The sequence below is a fragment of the Mustela lutreola genome, chromosome 9 (genome assembly GCF_030435805.1).
Source record: "Mustela lutreola isolate mMusLut2 chromosome 9, mMusLut2.pri, whole genome shotgun sequence".
Classification (NCBI taxonomy): Eukaryota; Metazoa; Chordata; class Mammalia; order Carnivora; family Mustelidae; genus Mustela; species Mustela lutreola.
The window spans coordinates 44851664-44879547 of record NC_081298.1 but is presented as its reverse complement, the minus strand read 5'-3'; the positions used below and the strand labels follow the sequence as shown (position 1 = coordinate 44879547).

Here is a 27884-nt window from a genome sequence, read left to right as displayed (position 1 = left end):
GGCTGCCCTTGGTTGAGGCTGAGCAGGAAGTGCTTAACAACGCGTGCTCAGGGATTTTTCCTTCTCTCACTCTTGCCGGTTGCCATGGTTCTGGGAAGGTCTGTTAACTTGCTGGCAGGTGTGGAGCTGTGTTTTCCACAACCAAGTGCTTTTAGAACCAAAGTAAAAGGTAGAGAATGGACAGAAGGCACGTGGGCGTGCTAGCCCCAACTGATGTCTTCACTGTGGTGCTGCCTAAAACTCCATTCATTGTTCGCCATGAATTTAAACATGTCTCCCTCTTGAGGTTCGCTTCTTCAGCCCGTGAAAGCAAAGCCAGAGTGATTCCAATCTACGAATTTGGTACTGCAGATGTGCCAGTGTGAGGGCCTTAGTTACAATGCCCAGGTGCTGAATTACCCGATTTCCCATGAGTGCTGCTTAGTTGTATTTGCAGGGTGGGTCACACAGAAGGAAGAAGTTTCTCCAACGTACAAGAAAAAGCTAGCTTGAAATGGTGACCTACGTGCCTCCTCTCCCTGAGGTGGAAATTCCAGGCTATTCCTTTAGAGTCAGATTGTCAAAACACAAATCAGGTGTTTCCGTGCTTTAGGGATTAGAACCCTATATGTTCTTATGCCACCAGATCATGCTCCATGTTTTGGTAGCCCCTTGACAAGAAGATGGAGTCAAGACTCTTGTATTTCACTATCACTGAATTCTCCCACACTGACACACTCATCCTCTTCAAGGTTTATCTCTGTGAGCCAGTTTCCCTCTTGCTCTCAACTAAGTGTCCCCACTTACTGGTCATGTTGTCTTCTGGGGCCTTCCATTTCCCCATCTATTGCATGGGGGTAATCTGCACAACCTCATAGAGTAATTGTGAGAAGTCAATGAGTAATTCATATTAAGGCCTTAGAGAAGGGAGGGAGAAAGTTTCAAAGAATTTTAGCTATTCTTGCTGTTACAAATCCACCAGTAGTTGGGGTTCATGGTTTCTGGTTAAGACTTCATGCCATCCACCCTTCCCAGGCCAAACTTACTGCCAGTGGCAACAACTGAGAAGATTCCACATACATCAAAGACCTCACACTCTCAGCCGCACACATTAAACACCAACGTGTACAGGGACCCACTGGGGCTCTTATGGAAATACAGATTCTGATTTGGTAGATCTGGGGTGGGGACTGCAAATCTGTACTTCTAACCAGCTCTCAGGTGGCACCAATGCCATGGGCTCACAGTCTATACTCTTGAGTCGCCAGGCTTTGAAAGGTACAAAGAATGTTCTCCACTGTTGCTGCCATAGTTGATACACTGGTGAGGCTGGGTCAGAAAAGTACTTCAGGAAACGTTTCAAGTAGAAGTTGGGAACCGCTCATCAGAGCTGACTTCCCACTGTTGGACATCGGATCTAAATGTCCCAAATGCCCAAATATTTGCAAAATTAAGCAAGGTCAGCCATTGTCATGGAAGTGTTTGCTGCTTTTCAGTTAGTATTACCTTAAAACTGATCAATCTAGAATTAAGGTTATCTTCTGGCTTTAAATCAAATTGTCAAGCTGATGACTACCCAAACCCTTGAAATGTTAGATTGAACCATATGAAATGGTTGCTATTAAATTTTTGATTTTTACCAATCAAAACTAATTCACTGTGACTCAGTCTAACAGTTGTCATTTCACTCAACAAATTCAGCCATGTTTGCCCTGAGGAAAAGACCTTTAAACCAGGAGACATTTGTTTGGGTTTTTGTGGATGACATGACAGAGGAGAAGTTGTATGTATTGCCCAAGATCCACTCCAGCTGACATGACAAACAGGAAAAGTGTTAAGAAAACTAACTCGGAGGCAGCTACCCACTTAGTTAAATTCCTCATTTAAGCATTTGGGGTTTTAAAGGTGGGGCCTAGGGGTGTGTGGTTGGCTCAGTCAGTAGAGCGTGGGACTCTTGATCTCAGGGTTGTGAGTTTGTCGAGCTCCACAGTGGATATAGAGATGACTTAAAAATAAATTAAAAAAAAAAAGTGGTGCCTGAGGCAGTGGCACTTATAAAAACAGGCAGTGACACCTCAATTTTGCATCTGTGGCAGTCAAGGCACAGCTGAGCCAAGCCTACTTCTCATTAGGACCATGTTTCCATCTAATCAAGGGCAGGCATGTCAGAGTTCTATAAACCATTACTGCACAATTCTTTTGTCTGGTACAGGAGAGGGCAAACCTTTTCCATCAATGGCCAAATAGTAAGTATTTTAAGTTTTATGTACACCCATAGAGTCTCTATCAAGATGACGAATCTCTGCCATTGAGGTCTGAACACAGACATAGACAATAGTAAGCAAACGAGGGTGGTTATGTTCCAATAAAACTTTATTGAGAAAAACAGGCTCATGACCAGATTTGGTCAGCTGACTCCTGGGTCAGCTGACTCCTGGGTTAACTTCCACTGTTATAATGGTAGAAATAGTGAAGTGCCACAATAGTGGCAATAATTCTGGAATCTCAGTACAGCCTTCGAAGGTTGAAGATCACAGTTGCTGCAACAAACAAGTCTAGATACTATATAATATGTGTTTAAATTTTTTTGAGTTCTCTTTAAGCCAAATCCCCAAATTTGAAAGTAAAATGGGGGAAATCACGATTTTCTCTATGATTAATAAAGCAAAACATTTTCTGATACAAATCTGAACTCTTCAGTAGGTAAATGTTTCCCTAAAAATAATTTAAAACTATAATTGGTGTTTGGTGAATTATCAAGATATTCATGGGAAAACTCTCAAGAAGATATCAAGGATAAGAACACTGCTCAAAAGAAGCAATAAAGGTCTTTTATTGAAGAGATGAGTGAAAGGAAGGAAGGAAGGAAGGAAGAGAAAGAAAGAAAGAAGGAAGTGTAATATATTTTATGAGATCTAATATGATTCTGTTTGGATCTGGACAAAGACTGCAATCTGGTTTGTCACCTTGTGTCCCTGACAGTTCATTTTTATGGATATTATTCCTGTGAGTTTCTGCCCATCTTCTGCCCTCTTAGTAGCTGTATCCTGGAATGATTGAGGTTTGTTTTATGTAAGACGGTAGAACCCAGAGCAGGAGGAAAGAACTGTAATCTGATGGTGCGACAAGCTTTAAATTGGCAATATTGGACACATGGTTTTCAGCCCAAGTTCCCCATCCTTTTCTGTTCTTTGTGCTCACAGGAAACTGTAGCCTATATTTTTTTCCTCCTGTAAAAAGAACCTCCTCTGAAAGCCTTCCGTGCACTGACACGTCCCCTGCTTCCTATCAGATTCAGCAGACAATAGCCTCTTGGCTCAGTCTGTTCCTCCTGTCACCGTCAGGTGTGACACCTGGCTGTGGTGTTTGAGAAGGAGCATTGCGTCGGGGCCCTGGTCCTGAACAACAGAGATGAAGCAGATGTTGCATTAGAATAAAAGGGCCTTTTTTGATGAGTGGAAAAGGAGAATAATGGATTCAGGTTGAAGTTTCTGCCATTATTGTTTCCTGCTCTGTGATGCTCAGTGTCCCGGCTCAAACCAAGTGGAAGGAAAGGCAAACACGTGGGTTGTGGTGGGAAGCAACACGGTAAACTAGGAATGCAAAGTGTGTGGATGAGCTTCCCATAGACACTGGGTATACTGCACGGTGTGAATCTGACCTGCTCCAAACACGAGCTCCCGGCACTCATGCCTCTGAATGTGCTCTGCCCCGTGGTAAACATTCTATAGGTTTCATTTCCATATAGCAAGCATCCTACTAACGGTTCATCCCCATAGTGCAGCTCATGCCACGAGCTAAGGCAAACACATCAGTAGGGACGCTTTGTGTGGGAATGCCACCAAGAGATTGGCACAGTATAGAAATCTTCAAATAAGACGAACATGCTTATCCCGCACCCCATCTGGTCTCCATATATCCTGCCAGAGGGATCATCGCGTCTGGAATGTTTCACTTTCCAGATGCAACCACCCAAGCCCACAATGAAAGTATGTGGGGACACAGACGATGACAGTTTGGGCTTAAGAGATGAAGGGGTGTGTGTTTGGGTCAGTGAAAATATGTTAACTGGCTTCAAATCAGATGCTCAAATATGTTCTGTGATTCTGAGAAGCATATCAGGCCTTAAGGATGACCAAAAAAAAAAAAAAAAAGAAGGTTGTGGATGTTAAATTCGTGAGCCAAGTTGTTTCTCTCACCAGCTGTAAGAAATCAATTCTCTTCACCACAAAGGCCCATCAGAGGTGCCTTGCTGGTGACACCTCTCATTGGTCTCTGTTGCTTTCCAGATCCAATCTGGCATGTAGTACTCCCTGCCCCGCCCCCACCCACAGTTCCTCATAAGGAATGTCCAAAGACACAGGATTCATTTGTCTGCAGAAAATCCTCTTGCTGGGAAATTGCCTTGGTGATACCCAAACCTATAGCTGGTTGCTTGCACAAGACAAGATGTTGATGAATCCTTGAAAATTATTTAAGTTTCCTTAGCAACCTCAGAAGGAAGCAGGAGTTCCCTAGTTCTGGTGAAAAAAAAAAAAAATTCCCTATTCATGGAAATCCCTGGGAAGTTAGGTGCTGTCTTCTCTCATACCTTCTTACTGTGGTCTCGACACACCTGGCCTCACTTGACTGACCAACGTGCCAGGGGGGCACGAGGGTGCCCAGGACCTTGAGCAATCCCTCAAGACACCCGGGGTGTCTCCACCCTGGGTATTTGGGAATCGTTCTTTCCCTAGGGCCACTGGGTGCAGACATTGTGGGCAGAGGGACCAGATCTCACTTCTGAACTTCTCTTGTGATGCTGATGTAAGTCCCTGTTAGAGAAAGAGCCTAGGAGTCGTGAGTATACCACACATTCCCTCTTTTGGCCACTTAATGCTGCAGATTGGTAATATAAAACAACAGGGTTCTTTCAATATATTAGATATATTTAACTTGAAGATGCATTTGAAGTTTTTCTCAGCTGAATGGGACTTTCAGGCGATTGCCTTCCAGTTAGAGTACCAAAACATTAACCAAATTATTCCATAATTTAGGGTTAGAATCCCAGGGGTCTTTAGACTGCTGTACTGTACCGAGCTTTGGTACCACTTTGGCGATCAGAGGGGGGTGGAGGTGCTCGCCTGCTGTTCATTTCACTCTCCCATGCTGGGGTGCTTTGTCACTGTATGGGGGCTCTCTCTACCACTCAGTTTTCCCTGTGGCCTTCTCCAAACCTCACAGCTTGTACCTTCAACCACCAAGCTGTACAGGTCTCTCTGGCCGAACCTGGTGCTGTGAGATGCTGTGTGATGCATCGCTGTGTGTGTATGTCATTCTAAGTGACCCCACACACTAAGGGTCAGTTAGAAACTTCCTCCAGGAGACCCAAATGTCCCTTCCTCAAGAGGATAGCAAGTCTTGCTCAAAGCCTGCCTGCTACAGACCAGCGGATTCATAATTAATCCTAAACCTGGAGAACACGCTCAGGAGAAAGGTTTGCTCCTGCCTGTACCGAGGACCCTTGCTCCCTTTCCAGTCTTTGCTGCCTTATCCTCTCCCGGCCTCAGAAACCCTCCTCAAATGGCTCATGGACCTTGCAGAGCCCCACTGTCTCTGGCTTACAGATGAAGAGCCAGAGGCCGGCAGATAACAGAGGGACCTGCAGAGCCAGGGAGATTGCCAGAGCCACATCCTAGACCCTTTCTCTTTTCGCAAGAGATTCAATGGTTGAAGAACGCTATGGTGTTATCTATTCACTAGGACTGTGGAGAGATGCTCCTGCCTTGCTTTGTTCAAAGACTTTGTGGAGGGATGTAGAACGAAGTTCAGGGAATGGAGACAGGGGTGTAGCTGCTGGGAGGAGGTGGCTGGTCCACTCGGGAGCCCAGCCCCGGAGGCCAAGGGGAGATGCTGGGCCCTCATGGTCAGCAGCCTCCAGCACAGATGCGCTGGGCAACATCTGCCTGCAGACTGGCATTGCCTCACACAAACTTATGCACCCTGGTCCCTGCAGGAACCCTGCCAGCACACAGCTGCAGTCCTGCCAGGCTCCAGGCTTCCACTCTGCTCCCTGATGGGTCATCATGGGCTGCTGGGGAGCCTCTGGCCTGGCTTCTCCCCCCCCCCCCAGTTACCCTGGAGCCCCTGTGTACCCTGGGGACTCCCTGACTGAGCCCAGCAGTGGGCCCTGGGATCCTCTGAAGGCAGGGGCAGCGCCTAATGGAAGGTGGAACACAGAAGGAATCCCGGATCTCCAAGCAGAGGCCTTTGAGTAGGTGGGCCCCCGGTCAGGCCACTGCAGCCAGGCATTGCTCCAGTCCACTGTTTCTGCTCTGAGGCCTGGAGTGGCCCTGACTTCTCCAGGCCTCCAGGGAAACATGAATCCGGAGGACATTATCAACTCTGGAGAAAGGGGCAAAGCTGCAGGCTCACTTCAGAACCAGGGAGCCCGGAGCAGCTTTTTGCTTTTATGACACCACCTCTGTGTAGGAATAGAACCAGCAAAAATAAAATCCTTTCCTGTATTTGGCCCCCTCTTTGAGCTCCTCCCTCTTTGGTCTTGCCCCTTTTGCTTACCCCCATTCCCTCTTCCCAATCCCTTGCTGCAGTGGGCATGGCTGTCTCCGTGGGTTCCAGGGAAGCAAGTTGTCCAAGCTTGGAGCAGGATGTTCTCAGACACACGGGGTGTTCTCGGCATCCTTTGCATATTTATAAAGAAGGTGAGGCCATTTCCACTTGGTATTGTATAACAAGGACCCTTGTGAACATATTATCCAGGGAGGGATGAAAAAGAGAGAGAGAGAGATGGAGAGAGAATCTGATCTCCTTTCTGTGGAACATCCTAATGACCCCAAGGACATAACTTTGAAATAGACAAACCTTGTCTACTTCTTGGACACCATTTAGTCAGCTTTAATGGGTTCAATTTTCTTTTTTTCTTTTTTTAATTTTTATTTATTTATTTGACAGACAGCGATCATAAGTAGGCAGAGAGGCAGGCAGAGAGAGAGGAGGAAGCAAGCTCCCTGCTGAGCAGAGAGCCGGATGTGGGGCTTGATCCCAGGACCCTGAGCCACCCAGGTGCCCCTGGGTTCAATTTTCTATATAATTTCCCCAAAAGTATCACACCAATGAAATTCTAGTTTCTATTTTAGAAAAGGTATATTTGGTCCACAGAAATACATTCCCGCCGGAGATGAAAGACCACATTTGCCAACAACCAAATTTTGTTCACCCTCATGAATGTGGATCTTAGAATTTATGCTTTATGATTATGGACAAGAAAACCAGTGAGCCAAACACAGATGACAAGCTACCATTCCTGCAGTCAGGCCTCACTTGCCGTGTGTGGCCAACCGTTGGGCCTTCCAGGAAACTTTCTGTTGGCATCGAACGCGCACTGAGCCTCAGTAGGAGGAATCTTTGAGCATACGGTGTGATGTAGAGAGGACATTGAAAAACTCTCAGGTGAGTGTCCCTCAGGCAGGACAGCCAACAGCCTGCAAATTTGAGTTTTATTTTGTTTCATTCAAACTTCCCAGGATGTTATAATGTTTTTTTCCCTCGTGCTTTCATTTTGTGCAAGCACGGAGATTTTTGTCCTCCAGTATTTTCCCCAACTGCTAATAAATATACAGTCATCAGCAATAAAGGGCAATGTGTAATCTGTCCCTGAACCAACTCACCTGTAGTGGCTTCTCCATTGTCATTCTGAGCCTGTTGCCAGGCGCTCACAGGGAGGAATATTCAGTGTTCCTGACAGCTGGGTCTTTTACTAATCCTCTCCTGCACCACACTTGAGGCTCAGAATCTGAGAAATGATCTTTCCCAATTCTTCCAAGTTTTCTCAGGGACTGTCCTTCCCACCGTCAGCCTGTCTACGCCCTTCAGACAGGCTGCCCTTTCCGGGCAGATTTCTGAAATCCCTTTGATGGACAAACGTTCAATTTCAGGTGGGGCCTCAGGGAAAAAAGTAGCAAAACACACCACAAAAGGAAATGTACACTTGTGATGTTGAGCACAGCACCAAAAAGGAGAATTTCAAAGAGAGGAAAACAACATGAAATATTAACTGGTGAGCATCGTAATTGTTCTTCAAAGAGCTGAGTGACACATTGTAATGACCTGTTATTAAATCTAATACCTCAAATAGATGGTGTTCCATTTTTCCCCCCAAAAGCAGATTGCTCACCTGATTGAAAAATCATTTTTGAGCCTTTACCCCAAACCCAGTTGTTTAACTTCTGTTGTGATCTGGTTTGTTTCCCTTACTTTGCCAATCTATTTGTTTCTACCTTTTTCTAGTTGATACTCAAGGACCCAAAACTACCCACCTTATTTATGTGAGGAGTTACTGTTACCCCAGGCCCCAAATTGTCAGGACTTCTGAAGGATCTTCTAAGTTCAAGCAGTGTCTCTACAATCTCCTGGTCAAAAGGGTAGATTCTTGTGGACACTTATGTAGATTTCCCTGAAAGTCTCCACAACTTTCATCCTAACCCCACCTTCCAGTGCATTTCCAAGGGTTCCTGACAAGCCTTCTGCTCCAGTCAGCTGTTTCAGAGGGACACCCTTGAAGGGGCAGAGGGTAGAGCCTAGAGGTTCAGGCTCTAACGCCCATGATCCTAGTGAGGGTGGCGGGACTTTTTTTTCTTAAATAAAAAAACACGCATTTTAAGAAATAATTTCAGATCTTTATGGAAGCCGCATGGTGGAGAAATAAATCCATCTTATTTTGACTTTGAAAATATTTTTATTTGAATAGTAAATAGTTATACAGTTGAAACAGTTCTATTGAAGCTTTCTATAAATAGCTAACAATTAAGAAAATAATGTATGTAGAAAAGAGATTGCATTTAAAAGTAAGAGCTGTCGGTTGTATGAGGGCTCCAGGGTCCCTCCAAGCAGAATAAAATGGTAGGTTGTCTGTAATTCGCTCAGATAGGTATAAAAGTTAAAACTTTAACAGATCCCTTTAGAAAAAGGCTCTCTTCTAAAATGCACAGTGAAATGTCAAGAGTGGCAAGGGGGGGAAGCGTACCAAAAGAAAAAAAAAAAGACCTGCAACCAAATAATATCATAATCTTCATAATTAATATAAATAAATAAAGAATAAATAACAATTACTCATAAATCAACATATACATTTAGAGAGAACTCATATAGTCCTACCTCAACAAAGATGATCAAACCAAAGAGTCTTATGTGAAGTATTGAGGCAGTTTCTACAGCATTTTCTGAATATTCCCTTCCCTCCCCCCCAAAACAATCCCAAACAGACAACAGTTCAAGGCATTTGTGGCTATACTAAAGAAAACTCTTTTTTAAGCAATTTGATTTGTTCACATACAAAAAGGTAAAGCCAGACTCCAGCAGTTCACAAGCCATAATAAAGCTAATCGTGTGGGAAGTTCAATTTACAGCCTGTGAAATATAAAGGCATTTATTCCTCAAGATTCACCCAAAACAACCCGTACGCTACATACATAGAGAGCGGAGATTGGTAGGCGAGAGCAAACCGCATTTCTATACCATGAACACAGCGAATACTAGCAAGAAAAACAGCTCTCCGCTCCAAGGGGGAAGCTTTCAACCACGAGACAAACGCGTACAGCTTTTCCCTCTTGTACAGAAAAGAGATGGGCTCCTGTTGCGCCAAGTGGGGAAAGGGGACACAACGCAAACGGGGTGGGGGTGGGGGTCCAAAAGGAGTCACAACCAGAGGACCGGGGTTACCGTCACGCCACACCGAGAGAAGCGGAGACAACACTTTCACCGGGGGTGGGCGCCCCCGGCGCGGACGCGGGTTCAGGGCGCGCAGGGCGCGCTCTCCTCGTGGGTCTCCAAGAGAAGGCACAGTTCCGGGGCGGGGAGTGGGGGCCGGGGTGGAGGGCGCGCTCTAGCAGGCCGGACGCACGGGGACCTGCAGGAGGATCACCTGTCTGTTCTCGGACGGATGGCACTTGTTGATGTGCCGCGTGAGACCGGGCGAGCTGTAGAAGGTGGCCGGGCAGTACTTGCAAGGAAACACCTGGGCGGCGTGCAGCAGGCGCAGGTGGCGCTCCTGGGCTCCCTTGCTGGGGAACGTCTCCCCGCACACCGGGCACAGGTGGCACTCGGCCGACGCGCTCAAGCCCAGCACTCCGGCTGCCTCGCCGTCGCCGGCCGCCTCCTGGGGAGCCTTTTCGTCAGGCCCAGGGTACAAGGCCAGTAGGTCCTCAGCCGGAGGCGCAGGCGGCGCGCTCTTGGCCTGCAGCGCCTGGTGGTGTGCCAGCAGGTGCTTGCGCAGATAGGCCTGGCGGCGGAACTTCTTGGCGCAGTGGTGGCACTCGTAGAGCCCGTCCTCGGAGCCCGACTCGGACACGCCGCCGGGGCTCGGCGTGTCGCGGTCGCTGCCGCCGCCTGTCGCCTCCCGCGCCTCAGCCCTGGCAGCGGCTTCAGGCTCGGACGCGCGGGCGGCAGCGGGCGCAGGCCGCGGTTTGTGCCAGCGGCGGTGTGAGGCCAGGTTGGCGGGGCAGCTGAAGACCTTGGCGCACTCGGGGCAGCGGTACTCCACGCGCACAATGCGCGAGCACTTGTGCTGCGCCAGCGCGAACGGGTCGGCGTACTCCTCCTTGCAGAGCTGACAGATGAACTCGCCCAGCGGCCGCGCCGCGCCCCCCGCCCGGCCCCGCGGCGCCTCCACTGGGCCCTCCTTGATCTTGAGCCCCAGCACAGGCGACGTGGTCACCTCGTCCTCGAAGTGCAGCTTGCGGATGGCTTTGGGCTTCTTGGCGCCCGGGGCCTTGGCTACCTTGGCGGGCGGCTCGGCGGCGGTGGCGGTGGGGGGCGCGGGTCGCTTCCCCGGGGGCCGCAGGGAGGCTGCGGGGGGCAGCGGGGGACCAGGACCTGGGCCGCGGGCCGCCTCGGCGCCCGCGGAGAACGCCGTGCCCATCTTGAGCTCGGCGGGCGCAAAGAGCAGCGGGTCGCCGCCGCAGGTGCCTCCGCCGCCCGTGCCGTTCGCGCCGGCGCCGGCGCCGGCGCCGCCTCCGAGCAGAGCGGCGGGCGTGGGGAAGGACTCTGCGGAGACCGGTGACCCGAGGTTGAAGCTGCGCTCGAAGTACTTGTGCTTCTCATGCTCGCGGCTCACCGGCCGCGTGGGGCTGTAGAGCGGCGCTGGGTGCGCGGCCTCGGGGTTGCCGAAGTGCGCGGCCCGCGGGCCCGGCGGGGGCGGCGGCAGGCCCGGCGCGCAGGCGAGCGCGGCAGCGAGCGCCGCATGGGCGCGCTCGGCGGGCGGCAGCAGCGGTCCCGGCCCGGCGTTCGGCGCTGGGGGCGAGGCGCGGGCGCCCCCGCAGCCAGGCGAGAGCAGCAGCGCGCGGTCGCCGTCCTCGCCGCGGACCCGGTAGGACACGGGCGTGGACTTCTTGCTGCGCTTCACCAGGAAGCCGCGGGGCATGTTGGCGCGGCGCGAGGGCAAGGCACTGGCTCGGTCCCACCTCCGCGCTCGGCCCTGGCGGCCCTCAGTGCCCCCGGCCCATGGCCCGGACGCCGCGGCTGCGGGACTCGCGTGGCACTGGCGGCGGCTCGGCTCAGCTCTGCGCCCTGCACGCGCGTCCCTGTCCCCGGGCCCGGGAGCCGCTCCCTTTTAACTGGGGGAGGGGGCCATTGTTCTCGCCTCCCGCTTCCCCCGGAGCCAATCAGCGCGCCCGCAGCTCCTCCGCCTGGTCGGGTGGGAGGGCGGCAAAAAGGAGGCCGGGACTCGGGGGTCGCCCGGTAGGTGCGGCAGATGTACCTGAGGGCGCGGGGCCCCCGCGCGCGCCCCGCTGCCGCCCCGCCCGACGCCGCCGCCCCGCCCGGCCCAGGCACACGCCCGGCCCCGCCTCCCTTCACGGTCTGCTGCTCCTCTTTGGGGAGGCGCACGTGCCTGGGCTTTGTGTCTCTCCTCCGGGGGGCGCGGAGCCGCCAAATGGGCCCGTCCATCAGCACGACAATGCACGCCCCCCTCCCGCGCGGGGATTACCCGCGGGTCGCGAGCAAAATAGCAACAAAGGAGAAGAATGGCCCCAAATATGTCAGGAGGGTTCAATCCGCGAGCCGGAGCGGAGGGGGAAGTTGTGCGCGCTGATTGGGTAGGGGCGGCGGTGGGCAGCAGCAGGCGCCAGGGAGATCTGAGTGCGGCTGCTGGGGCGGGAGAGGGGTCGGGGGAGGCGCAGGGACTCCGCCCGGTGCTTGGGAAATAATCAAAACTCGAAAATAGCGGCAAAGCCGGGACGGCCGAGAGCCTCGGCCGGGTGGGCCACGGGACTGAGGACTTAAGCGAAAATGGGACCCTGGGCTTCCAAACTTGGGTAGAGGATTTGGCCTTCAGGCTGCAGCCAGGGACGATGTTTGCGTCCACGGCCTTCGTGCGCCCGTGTGCGTCTGGAAGGTTTCATCTGTAGTTTTAGGAACAGTTGGCACCGCACTTTAATCGCCAGCAGACGCAGCCCTGGGGCGGGGCGCGGTGACGGTGGGGGTGGTGGTGGTGGTAAGTTAGGCTGGGTTCCAAAAGGAACTTGAATTTATGAACTTTTTTTTTTCTTTCTTTCTTTTTTTTTTTAAGTTCTCAGAGGCTCAAGGATTGGCACCTAGGCCACTCCGAGCCTCCGTGAGGCGCGGGGCTGGGTTGATTCGGGAGGAGTTGGCCAAAGGCCGAAACGCGCCGTCGGCCGCGTGCGCCCCACTGAAGTTGGTTTCCGCTCTCCTTGCGCCGCCTCATGCATTTTCATTCGGAGCGGGCATTTTGTCTGCCGGCTGACATCAGATGCTAAATCAAGGGCTCCAATCAAGGCGCAGCGGAATAAAGGGGCCGCCTGTCTGGGCGCGGGGCCCCCCCGGAGCCGTGCCCCCTTCACCTTTGTGAAGGAAATTAACCTCCCGCTATTGAGCGCGGGTCGCGGCCAATCTGGACGCAAAAGAGACGCGTGCTGCCGGCGGGGGGGAGGTGGGGGCAATCTGTCCTTAGAGGCAGGCTTCGGCCTCGGAGAGGACAAGCTGCCTCCCACCCTTGCCACCAGGAAAAGACAACAACGAAGATCCACACACTCACAATCCCCTACCCACCACCTCGGCAGCCCCGTTTGGACCCAGATCGGGCACTTTGCCTTCGTCCTCTTTCCAGCCCAGCCCCATGGAACACAAAAGGCAGAATCTCCGGGGTACCTGGGCAGAACCCCGAGTGCAGAGTGGGCCCGATCACCCGTCACTAGAGAACAAATAGCAAAGCCGCAGAAAATGTTATTATGTTGTGTCACTCACTTTATTGAGAAAGAAGGAAACGGACAATTTTTTTTTCTGGAAAACTCTGTGCACCTATATAGATTATGCTGAGTTTTGTTATGTTTAATGCCACTGAAAGTATTTAATTGTTTTTGGATTTTCCCTCTAAAAATACCCTGGTGGGGAAATTAAGCAGATTTTTTCCCCCCAGAATCCATGGGTAATAAGTTGTAATGGGGAAATTTGTTAGGCTTATTTAATCAAAGGGTTAATCAAGTTGGTTAATCAAAAGGAAAGATGTTTGATTTTATGTTTGTGATCTTTTTTTTTAAAACTCAGACTAAAAAGAGTAGAATACATATAATGGAATATATTTTGAAAGCTCACACCCTCGTTTTAAAAATGCTAACTGCGGTGAATGCTAGTCCTCAAGAAAAGTTAGAATCTAAAATGAGTTTATATGAAAGTTATAAATATGTTTTCATCTAAAAGAAACTGATGTTATTTCCTTGCTCTTTTGGGCGCTGATTAATACTACTGATGTAATTAGAAGTAGGAGAGGGATTCCGGGACAGCTTTGGCCAATTTTATTTTCTAATCACGAATCCCATCTGGATTGTGGAATAATAGGGCGGGGGCTCTGCCCGCTGTCCCCAACTGACTGCGGGGTATTTGGTTTTGCATGTGTAACACTGCTTTCATTCAACAGATAACAGTGAGTTAGTCACCTTGTGAATCCTTTAAAAATAACAACACCCATAATTGTAAAGAGGGCTGGGGTGGGGGTGGGGGGCAAAAGAACCAAACCAAAGCAAAATCCTTCCTGAATGCAGCGAATTCAAACGGGTTCTGAATTAAGCCTAGAGGATCTATTGAACACTATTGAGATACTGAGATTCAATGGATCTTTTGCTTAGTTTGTGGTTTTTAGTCTTGCCAGGGAGAGTGAAATCTGCTTTCAGACGAGAATGGCCAAAATAAATGGAAACTTGAAAGGTGCTAGTATTAGAAACTAATTTCAAGTCTCAGGACTGGGGAAGAATTAGGCTGAGAGCGAACGCACACACCAGCAACCTCCAAGTAGGTACAGCCTTGCACCTGGTCGTTAAGTTTCGGTTGTCTTCTGAGTGATCTCATTTCTCAAAATCTGCGCGCCTGCAATCCCGCCCCCCCCCCCCCCTACGGGGCCATCGGGTTGAAACATTTGTCTTCTGGGAAGAGCAAAGCACCACCACGCTGCGCCCCAGCGGCCGGCCTTTAACGCACTGCGATTCCGAGTGGGCGCCGCGTGGAGTTGGATCGGGGAAACACTGAGCCGTGCTTTGCCTCGCTCCAGAGGATCTACACCAGAGTCGGCGAGCAAAGGGATCCAAGGCAGGTCCCCAAGTGTCCTTCCCAGGCCTCAGGCGACTCCTCCCCTTCCTGTGGGGTCGGTCCTGAGCTGCGCTTTGGAAACACTCGGCAGCCTCAGTGCTTCACATCCTTGCAGACCCCGCTGCGGCTTCTTCCTTTGACAGCCGAAGGGCTGGAGGCCGCGGGAGCCCTATTTTTTTTTTTTTTTTTCCGGTACTGGTGTCCTAGACAGCCGTCGGGGAGAGCGCCGGGGTTCACTGTGAACCCCAGCTCAAGAGTCTAGCTCCGGGGAGTTTCCCGAAAGCGCGAAGCTTGGAAATAGGCCCCCAAAGCCGGGGATTTCGGCCTAGGAATTGCCCGGTGGAGTGTCGCGCTGTCCAGGCGGTCACTGAGCTCCTGAGAGGCGGAAAAGGGAGGGTCCGCAATCCTACCGCGCTGCGCGTTTAGCGACATGCCCAGGGGCGACGGGGTTGACAGCGCTTCCCCGCCAACACCCCTACTTCCATTCTGCCGTGGACCCCTCTCCGGGACTCACAGAAACCGCACCCCAGGCCCTCCCTGCCCACCTGCCGCGACCCGGCCTGAACGGCGCGTTACAGCCGCCGAACCCGAAGTCAGGTCCCGGAGGGACCCGCTCCCTAGTGCGCGGGGCGAGCGCGGGGCCCGAGCCCGGGAGAGGCTTTGTGTTTGCAGGAATGAGGGGTTGTTGTGTCAGTCCCAGGGGCACGCGAGAGACACGCGCAGCCCGCCAGCCGCCCCACCCGGCCCGGTCCGGCCTCCAGGCACCTTCCGGGCACCCGCCCGGGGGCCGCTGTCTTTGTTCGGCACATTAGCATAAAGCTGCCATGGATCTCTCGTTTAAATAATTCCACACAAAAGGAGAGTGCATGAAAGAGAGCGAACAAGGGAGAATCCGCGAGGCTGCGCCTTCCGCGGGGCGCGGGGAGAAACCGCGCTCAAGTATTTCCCTCCCCTCGAGTTTCGAGTGCCCCCGGCAATCTGCTGCGCACCCATTATTCGGCCTGGGGCCGACGGGGTGGCTGGCTGCCCCTTTTATCCTCCCGAGTGTGCCGTCGGGGCCACTGCACGCTCTGTGAAGTGCCCTCGGGGCTGTTTTGTTTTTGCCTTGGGTGGGACCCTGGGAGCGGGGCCAGAGGCTCCCAGACCCCGCAATGGAAAGGGTGGTGCTGGCGAAGCCAGAAAATGTGGAAAAGCCATAAGCAGAGAATTATGCCAATTAGAGCTGGAATGTCACAGAACGGACCGGGATGACACAACGTGGGGCGCACGAGGGAACTGCTTACACCTGTGAAGCGGCGGCCGCACTGCACGCGCGCCGCCATCTCAGAAAACGCAGCACCACCCGCAACAGAAACTGACCGGAAAGGGCACGCGACTCCGATCCTCCTCGTCGCCCGCCCCAGGCGAGACCAAAAGGTGCCCAGGCCCCCGCGGGCCAGAAGGGGCGCAAACTTCGCCTTGGCCTCAGTATCCCTTTTCTTGTGGCTGCTTTGGGGTTTGGGTGTAAGTGTTCATTCCCTGCACCCACTATCCCTCTCCTATCCCCCCCCCCCCCCGCGACTCCTATCTCTGGCCTCCCTGCTCCTCTGCCCCACTCCCTTCCCTCTTACTCCCCCCTGCCCTTCTTCCCCTACTCCCCTTGCCTCTTTCTCCACCCTCCCTCCCCTCATATCCTGAGCCCGCCCCCCGCCGGTCTCCAGCTTTCCACTTCCAGTCTAGCCACCCTCAACTTTCTCTTCCCTAGACTTTCCCCTTTTCTCTCTCCGGTTCTACCCTTGCGGCTCCCTCTCCCCACCCCCACCACCCATCCTTCCCCCTAGCGCTCTCTCCTCTCCCCTCCCGTCGGCCCGACCGTCCCTTTCCTCCCCGACTCTTCTCTCCCCTGCTCTTTTCCCTTCCCCCCTCCCTCTTCCCCCACCCTTCTCCCCCTCTGGCTCTCCCCCTCCCCGTAGGCCAACGTGTGTTATTTTATTTGTCTAGAGAGAGCCTATTTGTTCAGTGATGTGTGGCCTCCTGGCCGCCGGCTTTAATGGGGAATGCGGAGGCTTGGTTTCTGTGAGCATTAGCATACAGCTGCCGGCTCGCGGCCCCGGCCCCGGCGCGCGCCGCATCCCAGCCTTATCATCACCTCTTCTCTCAACCAGAAAACAATCAACAGCTCCTCACAAGCGGCACTTTCGAGCCCCTCTCCCTGCTTCTTAGCTAGCGCTCTCTCACCCGGAGCTGGGTTCTCTCTCACTCTAACACACACACACACACACACACACACACACACACACACACACACTCTTCTTCTAAGAGTAAATATTGACTGGCTGGCTTTACGTTTTTTCCTCCATGCAGTGCTCCCTTTCCCCTACCAGCTTCCTTTTGGCCTTCCTGTGATATTTGGGTGTAATACAAGGAGCCATTTTTGGAAACGGGGTGGGTATCCTCTATCACACACCCACATACCAGCGTCAGAGGCCTCAGGAAACATGGTCAGGTGCATGTGATTGCAGGCCTAAGACTTGGGGAAATTGACTTTGGTGTTTTCTTGTCACTGTGCTTTGTTCAAAATGATCGAATTCGAAGATCTGCCTTCATTTGAGCCCAAAATGTCCCCAGCTCAACAGCAAATGCTGAAATACTCAGGGAGTTCAGGCATGCATCTGTCTCGGCAGAATCTTTGCTCGCACACTGAAGTCCAAATATTGTTCTCTCGGAAGCGCTTTCTTTGGCAAGGCTTTATCATCAGTGAGGAGTAAATACCTTTATTCTCTTGAAGTCCTAAACATAGCTAGTGTCAGGCCCCAAATCAATGACCCCTGGGTTCTTCTCTATTCTTCTTACCGAAGTTGTCCCTGGGTTTGGTAAAATGCTGAAGTCCACCCAGAGATGCCAAAGTTCCTGCTCAGACTTGGGAAATTACTCACTTTGTGAATGTGGGACAGTTGTGAGAATGACCTCCTCAGACATTTTGTAGACTAAAGCCCATTCTGCACATTTTTCAAATCCCAGCCTACTTTTTCAAAAGCAGCAAAGAAAAACTTACTGTCACATGAATGTGTGATTCAATGTTAAGGTCGGCATTGTAATGTGGGATCGCATTTGTGTGACTAAAAGGTTTTCAAGGGTAATACTTGGTTGCAGAAATCCTAACCCTTGATCCTTTTTGAGGTGGTTGTTAATCTCCACCCACGGGTCCCAGGGCCTGTCTCGGAAACTTACTCTTTTTTCTGATGAGTTTCACCCACGACCTCTCCGGGAAGGGAGTTTGGGGGGGTGAATAGATCCTCAAGCTGACTTATGTGGTGGCCCCTGAAATGTGGTTTCAGGTGTGTTGGTTTGCAGTTTGAAGAACCAAAGGGTAGGTATTGTTCTCTCAGTTACATAGTTTGTAGTATGTGGCTGAAGCTGGGCCTCCCTCTAAGTGACCCACACATTTGTGTAAAACATACAGGTGTGAACGATTAGCGGACTTTATTGCTTGCTTTTGCCTGCTTCAGAAAACTCAAACCTAGTGTTCTGGAACAATTGTCTTTTTGAGACGTATCAGTTTGATAAGGGGTGTATAATTCTGTAACACCAACTATGATTTTCCCTCCTAATAGCTGAGTGACAAGTGTAATTGTGCCAACTTTGGCTGAATGTTGACATAAATAAAAAAAAAATATTTGAAAAACCAGAATTGCACCCATGAAAACGATTTTAAACCCTGTTGATCAAAAAATTCGGTTGTGAATTGTGTCACACTATCTATTAAAAGAGGTCCAAATAAATGAAAACTATTGTTGTTCCTGCATCCATATGTTTTCTAGTGGGCACTAAATTTGCTTTATTTATAAGAAAGAGGGTTTTGGAGCCATGTTACAGGTGACATGTACCAGAGGTCCCAGTGCAAAGCATGTGCTAAGGGTTAAAGGAAATGAACTGCATTGATTGGCCACTAATATTTTTCTCATCTAAAACCTGTTAAAACATGTTAGCCAGTGTGACCTTAAGAGTTTTTATTCTCATAACCTATAACGTCAAAATACAGAAATTGGATTACAGGGCTAATTCCTCATCGTCTCTTTCACCGATTTTCCATACTGGGCTCATGGTTTTCTTTTCTTTCTTTCTTTCTTTTTTTTTTTTTTTAAATCACCAAGGAGTAGTACTGGATAAACAGGTGAAGAAATGAGAAAACTGGCGGCAGGGCATTTAGGGAAATCTATCAGAATCACACCCAACGTAAAAACAAGTCTTGCACAGTGTATCCCATTTTATTGCTGAAATGGATTATTCTGCACCGGAACTAGCCTGGTGTTCAAAAGCATCTCCCTGCCCCAGAATAGAGACCCACGGCTGTGCGCCACCTACTGGAACGATAGAAAACTACAGGCGTTTGTGGAGGTGGAAAAAGAAGTCCCAAAACCACGGTGGTGCTTGGTTGTCAAGCCAGGCTTCAGAGAGGTTTCCTTTTTACACCGAGCACGTCGCCGAACTCCACGTGGGAACACAACAAAGTGGAGACGTGGCCACCCCTAAATGATGCCTGGCCACGCGTACATGGGCAGATGGTAGTGGTTATAGTGCAGGTAGTCAAGAATGCTCTTCTCCACCAATGACTTGTAGATGGTTTCCTGGTAGACTCTTTTGAGATAATTCCGGGGCTTCTCCTTCAGGTTAATTTTCTCATCTTCTATTTGCCGGGCTAACTGTTCTATGGAGGGAAGGTCTTCCTCCTGGAAAACACAGGAAGAGACCAGATAACAGAAATTACTTGGACAATAATAGGGCAGTTTCAGTAAAATGAAAAAAAGCACTCATCTTCCCAAGGACGGTCTTCGCCACCCCACCCCCAGGTTTCTAAATTTTTATTTTTACTTGTGGGAAAATACACATAAGATTTACCGCTTTAACCCTTTTTAAAAAAAATAATATAAAGGTTAATTTATTTAAATAGTAACCCAGGACACACATATAAGAAAGCAGAATTGTGCCATGTAATCCTACTTTCTGTCTGTGAATCTACTACTCTGGATACTTCATGTCAGTGGGATCAAACAGCATTTGTCTTCTTCTGACTGGCCTATTTCACTTGACGTAATGTTCTCAAGGTTTAGCAAGAATAGTAATGTCAAGTTCTTAATACTCAGATAAAAATTATAGATCACCCTTGTTTTAAAAATAAGAAAGGAAGTGATTAAACATTTTTACATGAAAACTTCTAGAAGTTTTGTGTGGCTATAGTTCTCTCAAGAAATAGGATTTAAAAGCCCTAAAATTCAGGGCTTCTGGGTGGCTCAGAGGGTTAAGCCTCTGCCTTCGGCTCAGATCATGATCTCAGGATCCTGGGATGGGGCTCTCTGCTCAGTGGGGCGCCTGCTTCCCCCTCTCTCTCTGCCTGCCTCCGTGCCTACTTGTGATCTCTTTTTCTGTGTGTCCAATAAATAAAGAGAATCTTAAAAAAAACCCTTAAATTCTTAGTCAAGTCAAATTTCATTGACATCTTTAAAGATAAGGCTCAGCAAGAATAGTTATTTAAAGTTGAGATATGCTGTGCATATCTGTAATATAGTACGTGTTTTCCTGACATTTTATTATAAAAATATTCAAACAGAGGCATGTTGACTGAATTGTACACTTAGCACCACTGCACACACACCATTGGATTCCACGGCTCACATTGTACCCTATTTGCTTCATCGTACACCTGCCCATTGATAAGAGGTTATGTACGTCACCAAGCTTTGAGCTGAACGTGTTTTGAACACCACAGGAATTCCAAATTACCCCAACAGAAGAGTCGCGGGGACTTTCATGGTATATTTGCTTGAACTTCCAATAATTTTTCTTTTGAACAAGAAAAAAGTACATGACTTGCAAAGTTCTAATGGATACTAATTTAGTAATAGTAAGAATTTTATAGATAGGAAAATAGGTTCAAAAGATATGGAAGCAAAACAGTTAACACTGGATTATTTAAGTGAGACCCCACAAGGTGTTGGAGATTACACATACTTCACCTGGAAGAACAGTCAGTGGGGCTCAGAGGACTTCAAATTTGTATCAGCTCAGCAAAACAGTGACAGAGAAAACGGCACCCGATGCCCAGGACTTAATATTAGGGGGGCTGAAACATTTGAGGGCTGCCAGAATGATCCCAAGCATGATTTATGATCCACATGATTCCTTAGTTTTTCAGAGAATTGTATCAAGCAAATATGACTTTACAAAAATTATAGAAGATTTGGGTCTCATGGTATATGGTGCTTTTCTGACCATGGGGTAAATACTATAAAATCACAAACTGGAACTTTTATCTAAGGCAAATATTGCTCTAAACCATAAACAGATTTTCTGTGCATTTGTCTTTCACAGTGTGTCCTCTCTGTGTGACCGTCTCCCCTTCATGTGACCATCTCTCCCCTCAGTGTGACCATCTTCCCTCTTCAGTATCATTATTTCTTGTCAACACTTATTTCCTTTTTTTTTTTAAACAATAACCATCCTAGTTGGTGTGAAGTGGTAACTCACTGTAGTTCTGATTTGCATTTCCCTAATGATTAATGATATAAATCTTTCCATGTAAATGGTTTTACTTCTGGATTATCCATTATTTTATTCCATTGCCTATATATCTGTCCTTATGTAAGTACCACGCTGTCCTGGTTACTACTGAATTATAGTAAGTTTTCAAATTGCAAAGTGTAAGTCCTTCAGCTTTTTTTTATTCCCAAGGTTGTTTTGGTTATTTGGAGTCTGTTGTATTTCCTCTGAATTTTTCCATTTATGCAAAAGATGTCATTGGGACATTGATAGGATTGCATTAAACGTGTACATTGCTTTGGGGAGTGTGGCCATTATAACTATATTGAGTCTCCAATTCATGAACACAAATGTCTTTCCATTTATTTAGTTCTGCTTTAATTTCTTTCAGAAATGTTTTTGAGGGGTGCCTGGGTGGCTCAGTGGGTTAAAGCTTCTGCCTTCAGCTCAGGTCAAGATACCAGGGTCATGGGATCAAGCCCGCATCAGGCTCTCTGCTCAGCGGGGAGCCTTCTTCCTCCTCTCTCTCTGCCTGCCTCTCTGCCTACTTGTGATCTTTGTCTGTCAAATAAAACAAAAAAACAAACAACACTTAAAAAAAAAAAAGAAAAAAATGTTTTTGAGGTTTTCAGTGTACAAATCTTACACCTCCTGTTTAAATTTGTCCCCAAGTATTTTATTCTTTTCGATGCTATTGTACATAGAATTGTCTTTTTAATTCCACTCTTGGATTATTCATTGCTAATGTAGACAACTGATGATTGTGGGTTGGTGTTGTATCCTGTAGCTTTGCTGAATTCATTTATTAGCTCTAGTATTTTGTGGATTCTTTCAGATTTTCTACATATGAGATCATGGCATCTCAGAATATGGTTTTACTTCTTCCTTTCCAATGTGGATGTCTTTTGATTCTTTTTCCTGCCTAATTGCTCTGGCTAGAATTTCCAATACAAAGTTAAATGTAAATGGTCAAAGAAGGCCTTCTTGTCTTGTCCCAGACCCCAGAGCTAAAACTTTCAGTCTTTCACTGAGTGTGGTTTTAGCTGTAGGTTTTTCATAAATACCTTTTTATCAGGTTGAAGCAGTCCTCTTTTATTCCTAGGGGTGTGTTTGTGTGTGTGTGTATGTGTATGTGTGTTTTACCATGAAAGAATGTTTGATTTAGTCAAATGTTTTTTTCTGTATCAATGGAGATAACAGCATTTTTTTTCCCTCTCCTCATTCTATTACTGTGGTGTATTACATTGGTTGATATTTATATAGTGAGCCACTCTTACATTCTTGGGGTAAATCTCATTTGCCCATGGTGTATAATCCTTGATATACTTTGATATACTGCTGGATTTAGTTGGCTAGTATTCTGTTGAAGATTTTTGGGTCTAAATTCATAAGGGATATTGGTCTGTAGTTCTCTTCCCCTTTGATGTCTTGGCTTTGGTATCAGGATAATGCTGGCCTCAAAGAATGGGCTGGAAAGTATTCCTTTCCTTTTTTTTTTTTTTTTTTTGAGATGTTAGATAAGGATTACTGTTAATTCTCTTTTTTTAAAAAAGATTTTATTTATTTATTTGACAGACAGAGAGGCAGGCAGAGAGAGAGGAGGGAAAGCAGGCTCCCTGCTGAGCAGAGAGCCTGATGTGGGGTTTGGTCACAGGACCCTGGGATCATGACCTGAGCCGAAGGCAGAGGCTTTAACCCACTGAGCCACCCAGGAGCCCCTGTTAATTCTTTAAATGTTTGGTAGAATTTGCCAGCAAAGCACTTGATCTTGAACTTCTTTTTTTTCTTTTTTTTGTCATGAGATTTTTGATTGAGTCAATACCTTAACTTACTATAGGTCTGTTGAGATTTTTAAAATTTCTTTTGCATCAGTTTTGTGGTTTGTATGTTCCTATAAATTTGTCCATTTCCTCCAGGTTATTTAGTTGCTTGGCATACAATTGTTCATAGCATTCTCTTATAATCGTTTGTTATTTCTGTAAGATCAGCGGAAATGTTCCCACTTTCCTTTCTTCTTCTTTCTCTTTAAGAGATGGAGAGGGAGAATCTTAAGCAGGCTCCATGCCCAGTGTGGAGCACAACTTGGGACTTGCTCTCACAACCCTGAGATCATGACCTGAGCTGAAATCAAGAATGAGACACTTAACTGACTGAGCCACCCAGGCATCCCTTCCACTTTGATTTCTGATTTTAATAATTGGAGTCTTTATCCTTAGTCTAGCTAAAGGTTTGTTAATTTTGTTGATCTTTTCAAAGAACTATCTTTTGATTTCACCGATTTTCTCTGTTGGTTTTCTACTCCCTATTTTACTTCTCTACTCTAATTTTTATAATTCTCTTCTTTCTGCTAGTAGGGGTTTAGTTTGGTCCCTTAAGGTATAAAATTCAGTTAGTGATTTGAGATACTTCCTTTATATAACTCCAGGTATTTGTAACTACAGTTTTCCCTCTGAAAATGGCTTTAGCTGTATCTCATTAGTTTTGGTACGTTGTGATTTTTTCATTTGTTTCTAAGTATTTCTTTAAAAAAAAAAAAGATTTATTTATTTATTTATTTGACACAGAGAGAGAGAGAGAGAGAGAGATCACAACTAGACAGAGAGGCAGGCAGAGGGGAGGGGGAAGCAGGCTCCCTGCTGAGCAGAGAGCCCAATGCAGGGCTCGATCCCAGGACCCTGAGATCATGACCTGAGCCAAAGGTAAAGGCTTAACCCACTGAGCTACCCAGGCACCCTGTTTCTAAGTATTTCTAATATCTCATTGATTTCTTCTTTAAAATCAAAGAAGTTGCTTAAGAGTCTGTGTTTAATTTCCACAATTTTGTGGAATTATTTCCTTCTGTTTTTGATTTCCAGTTTTATTCCATTGAAGTTGGAGAATATACTTTGTATGATTTAAGTCTTTGAAAATTTATTGACACTTGTTTTGTGGCCCAACATATGGCCTGTCTTGGGCAACGCTCCATGTATGCTTAAGAACAATGTGCATTCTGCTGCTGTTGAGTAAAGTGTTTTGTGTGTGTCTATTAGGTCTATTTGTTTTATAGTGTTGTCTAAGTGCCCTATTTTCTTATTGATCTTCTATCAATAAGAATATCAATATCAATATCAATATCAATAAGAAAAATGGTTGTTCTATCCATTATTGAAAGTGAGATATGGAATTCCCCAGCCCTTAATTTAGAACTACTTCTTCCTTGATTCCTATCAACAGTTCTCTCTCTCTCTCTCTCTTTCTCTCTCTCTCTCTCTATATATATATATATATATGGATTTTGTTGTTAGGTGCATATATTTTTATAATATTTTTCTATAATTGTTATCTTTTTGAGAAATGATCTTGACTATACAAAATTTCACATTGGTCAGTGATTCTTTGGCTTAAGCTACTGCTAAAAGCAGTCCCAGTGGGTTTATAATATGTTCCTCTTTACTTCCATGAAAGGACTTGTGAAGTCTTACAATGAGCTTGTTTTTAAAATAAAACAGTCAAAGATAATAGTCTTTTACTCCCTTTTCTTCATGTAGAGGGAGAGCTATAGGATATCATAGTTGATGGGACTGGACTCCTGTAATTTCCTAAAGCCAAGCTAGAAGTGAAATGAAGTGGGTCACGTTCATCTCAATATTTGAGGATAAGAATTACCATCATTCTTTAGTGAAGGCTAGCTCTTTCTTTTCCTATTGCCAGATTCCTTTTTTTTTTTTTTTTAAGATTTATTTATTTATTTGACAGACAGAGATCACAAGTAGGCAGAGAGGCAGACAGTGAGAGAGGAAGGGAGGCAGGCTCCCAGCAGAGCAGAGAGCCTGATGCGGGGCTTGGTACCAGGACCCTGGGACCATGACCGGAGCCAAAGGCAGAAGCCCAACCCACTGAGGCATCCAGGTGCCCCCTATCGCAAGATTCTTAAATGAACTCCTGCATGTCTGCTTATCTGCTTATCTGAGCCCTCTTTCCACTGCCAGCCGGTCTCCACTGCCATTATTTGTGGGGGCCAGCAATTCCTGGGAGCTGTTCTTCTGTGACATTTACTTGCATGTGATCCCTCCTTCACTCCTCCCACAGCTCTCTGAGGTGGGAACAGGTCATCTCTGCTCCGCAGAGACGGGTCTGAGCTAGAGGCAGACACCATTGTGGGCACCACCTTTCCCTGTAGCTTTGCCTACTTGACAAATGGAAATGCAGAAAGCAGTGCAAGGTATCGGTGGAAGCTCTTCTTCCAGAAGTTTCATTTCCCAGAAATCTAGAAAAGCCACAAGAATGGTGGGGGAGCCCTCAGTGTGTCTTCCACAAATGTTCATGGTCCCTTCTGGTCTACTGAAAGGGCCTGTTGTCCGTGCTGACTTCACACATAACAAACTGACCCAGAGCAGATGTCTGTCTCTGGATAAAAGGTTAAGGGGTCTCAGGACCGTGAAAAGCGACTATTGTTGGGTTTTGTGGTTTACTTGAAAAAATGAGAGGACAGCTTCCCTTTTAAGCTTGACTTCTAAAACTCCTTGGCTCTGTGCGAAATATTAACAGAGGAGCTCGATTCTGGGGGTGTAGAAGGACTTAGGCACAGAGTTTTGATGGAATAACTAGAAAACTAATGAGTCTTTGCTGTGGTGCAGTAATGAACCACAGAATGCATTTTGAGAGCAAGAGAGGGGCCTAGGATTTGAATGAAATTCAGTAAACACCAGGCTCACAACTCGAGCTCATGTTTCAACCTCAGCTGACTCCCTCAGTTTTAGCATGAAGTGGGGGACCTGTTAAACCTGTAGCATTTATTCAGATTTGAGTGACTTCAGCAGGGGATGACCTTTGCATGGTCACAGTCCCCTCGGCCTCCCTCATGTACCTTTACCTGCCTGGTTCCTATCTGTGTGGGTCCTAAAGACAACTGAGTTTGATTTATACTTTAAACCTATTTCCCCCAATTTGAATCTGCTTTGGATTAGTACAGTTATTTCAATTTCCCATCTTGGACCCCCGGCATAAAACTGAAAAGGGGGCAGGCGATGAAGAGGAGATACCAAGCCCAGCAGTTTAGTCCATATGGCTCACTGCCTGTATACCTGGCTTCAGGCCAAGGGATCCTTGAGTCTGAAACTTGCTGGCCACAGCCTAGCTGTGTAACCCATAGCAGGTCATTTAAAATCTTTCAGCTTTAGCCCCCTCATTGATAAAGTCAAAACTGTAACAGTAGAGTGTCCTGAATGGCTCTCATTATGGTTAAGGGAGGTGGTTCATACCGCTGGGGCTCGGCACATGATCTGTGCTGCCCAAGATGGTGGCCTTCACCATGGGAACCTTCGAGGGGCACAGGTGCTCTCAAGTGGAATTGATAACAGAGTCGCAGGACTTGACCATGAAGACAATAAAACACAGTGAGGTTAAGCTGTGCCCCCGCCCTTGTCCAAGTGGAGCAAGGGAGAATCTAGGATGGATATCTGACCACTTTTTGAGCATAGATGCTAACATTCCACAGCTCCCGTAAGGACTCTTGTGTTGAATGAAAGATCTGAATTTGAAGTTTCCCAAGTATTTCATGATTGACATTGCAGAGTCAAATTTCTTGCTGAGCATGGAGACTTTGGGAAATGTAGCCTAACTTCCAGTCAATTATCACTTTGAGAAAGAGGTTTTGGATATTAAAGGGGTGTGTTTGGACATCTTATGTCTTCCCTTTACATCTTATGTCTTCCCTTAACAACACACGCACACGTGCGCACACACGTGCACACATGTTTAGTGAATGGCTAGCAAGTGTGGGCAGAAACTAAAGGAATTCAATGTTCGTTCTTGAGAACAAGTAGATAAAACTCAGACCCAGTTTCCAGCGGACACTGTTAGCTGATAATGGAAATACAGTTATGTGTAAAAAGGAGAAAGAAATCTGCCTCTCCCAAAAAGATTTAAATAACACACTTTTCCAGAAGTACCACGATGTTCGTGCTCGCATGCTCCCTAGCTTGTTTATAGGAAGTATTGTTGGCCTTAAAAGTAAAACCGAAAAGGAGACTGTAGACAAAAGTCTAAATGATCAACGACTATAAACTGCTTGTAATTTTCAAGGAATAACTCACATATCTATTAATCACTCTTACCTCCTTGGAGGTCAAGATCTGGCGTAACTCTTTCCTTAGATCAATAAAACGATCGTGAAAGAGGGCCATGCACCATGGCTCCATGAAGTAGCTAGGGAGGAAAGAAAAGATTCAGTTAGCTGGAAACCCTCTCATTACCACTAATAAAGTATTTACCTGCTTTTTTGCCTTTATAAATTACAGTTCTGGCCCCTTTGCAATCGTTTGCTCATAAAATGCCTCGTGGAACAGCCTAGCCAATCAATTTTTTAAATGGATGTTCCTGATGTAAGGCCAGGTTCCATAATTACATTTAAAGTGGTTTAATTCAGAGCTGGGGCAAGACCCAGCGAAGAATCCTGATTTTATCAGAATTTAAAAGCCTGAAGACTTGTAAAGAACGGTGTCTCCATTATCTGCCCTCATTTGAGAAAAACAGATTGCAGGATTAGCTGAACTGCTGCATAAACAAATTACATTTGGGTAGACAATGACACAAACGTTGTGCATCATTAAGATCTCAGGATTAATAATGACCAGAAAAACAGGCCACCTCGGTGTTCAACATGGTCTCCGTACAATTGCACTGATGCTTAATTGAATCTCTTTTTAGGAGAGCAGCTCTTTTGGTGTTTATATTGGCTAACTCTTCACTGAAAACTGTTTGAATAAATGCTTTCTTACCCGGAGAACAATAAGGTCCTCCTCTATTTCCAGGCGATC

At 47.5% G+C, this 27884-nt stretch overlaps 2 protein-coding genes across 6 annotated transcripts in view; both read right to left on the bottom strand.

Annotated features, from left to right (window-relative positions):
• Positions 1-8712: 8712 nt before the first annotated feature.
• Positions 8713-11655, bottom strand: INSM1 (INSM transcriptional repressor 1). The gene has a single exon (XM_059134171.1). It carries the CDS (start codon positions 11393-11395, stop codon positions 9860-9862), a length of 1536 nt encoding a protein of 511 aa, XP_058990154.1. The 5' UTR covers positions 11396-11655; the 3' UTR covers positions 8713-9859.
• A 7142-nt stretch (positions 11656-18797) lies between these two features.
• CFAP61 (cilia and flagella associated protein 61) overlaps positions 18798-27884 on the bottom strand; it is a 296197-nt gene continuing 287110 nt past the window's right edge. For all 5 annotated transcript variants that reach the window (XM_059134156.1, XM_059134153.1, XM_059134154.1 and 2 more), the window contains 2 exons: positions 27183-27273; positions 18798-19280 (listed from right to left, as the gene is read on the bottom strand). In XM_059134156.1, coding sequence (XP_058990139.1) covers positions 19080-19280; positions 27183-27273 — 292 coding nt within the window. In that variant the 3' untranslated portion in view covers positions 18798-19079. The remainder of the gene's footprint in view (positions 19281-27182; positions 27274-27884) is intronic.

What these genes read in the sequence shown, in the direction of transcription:
- INSM1 (XM_059134171.1), bottom strand. Translation starts at nt 11,395, where the DNA reads ATGCCCCGCGGCTTCCTGGTGAAGCGCAGCAAGAAGTCCACGCCCGTG.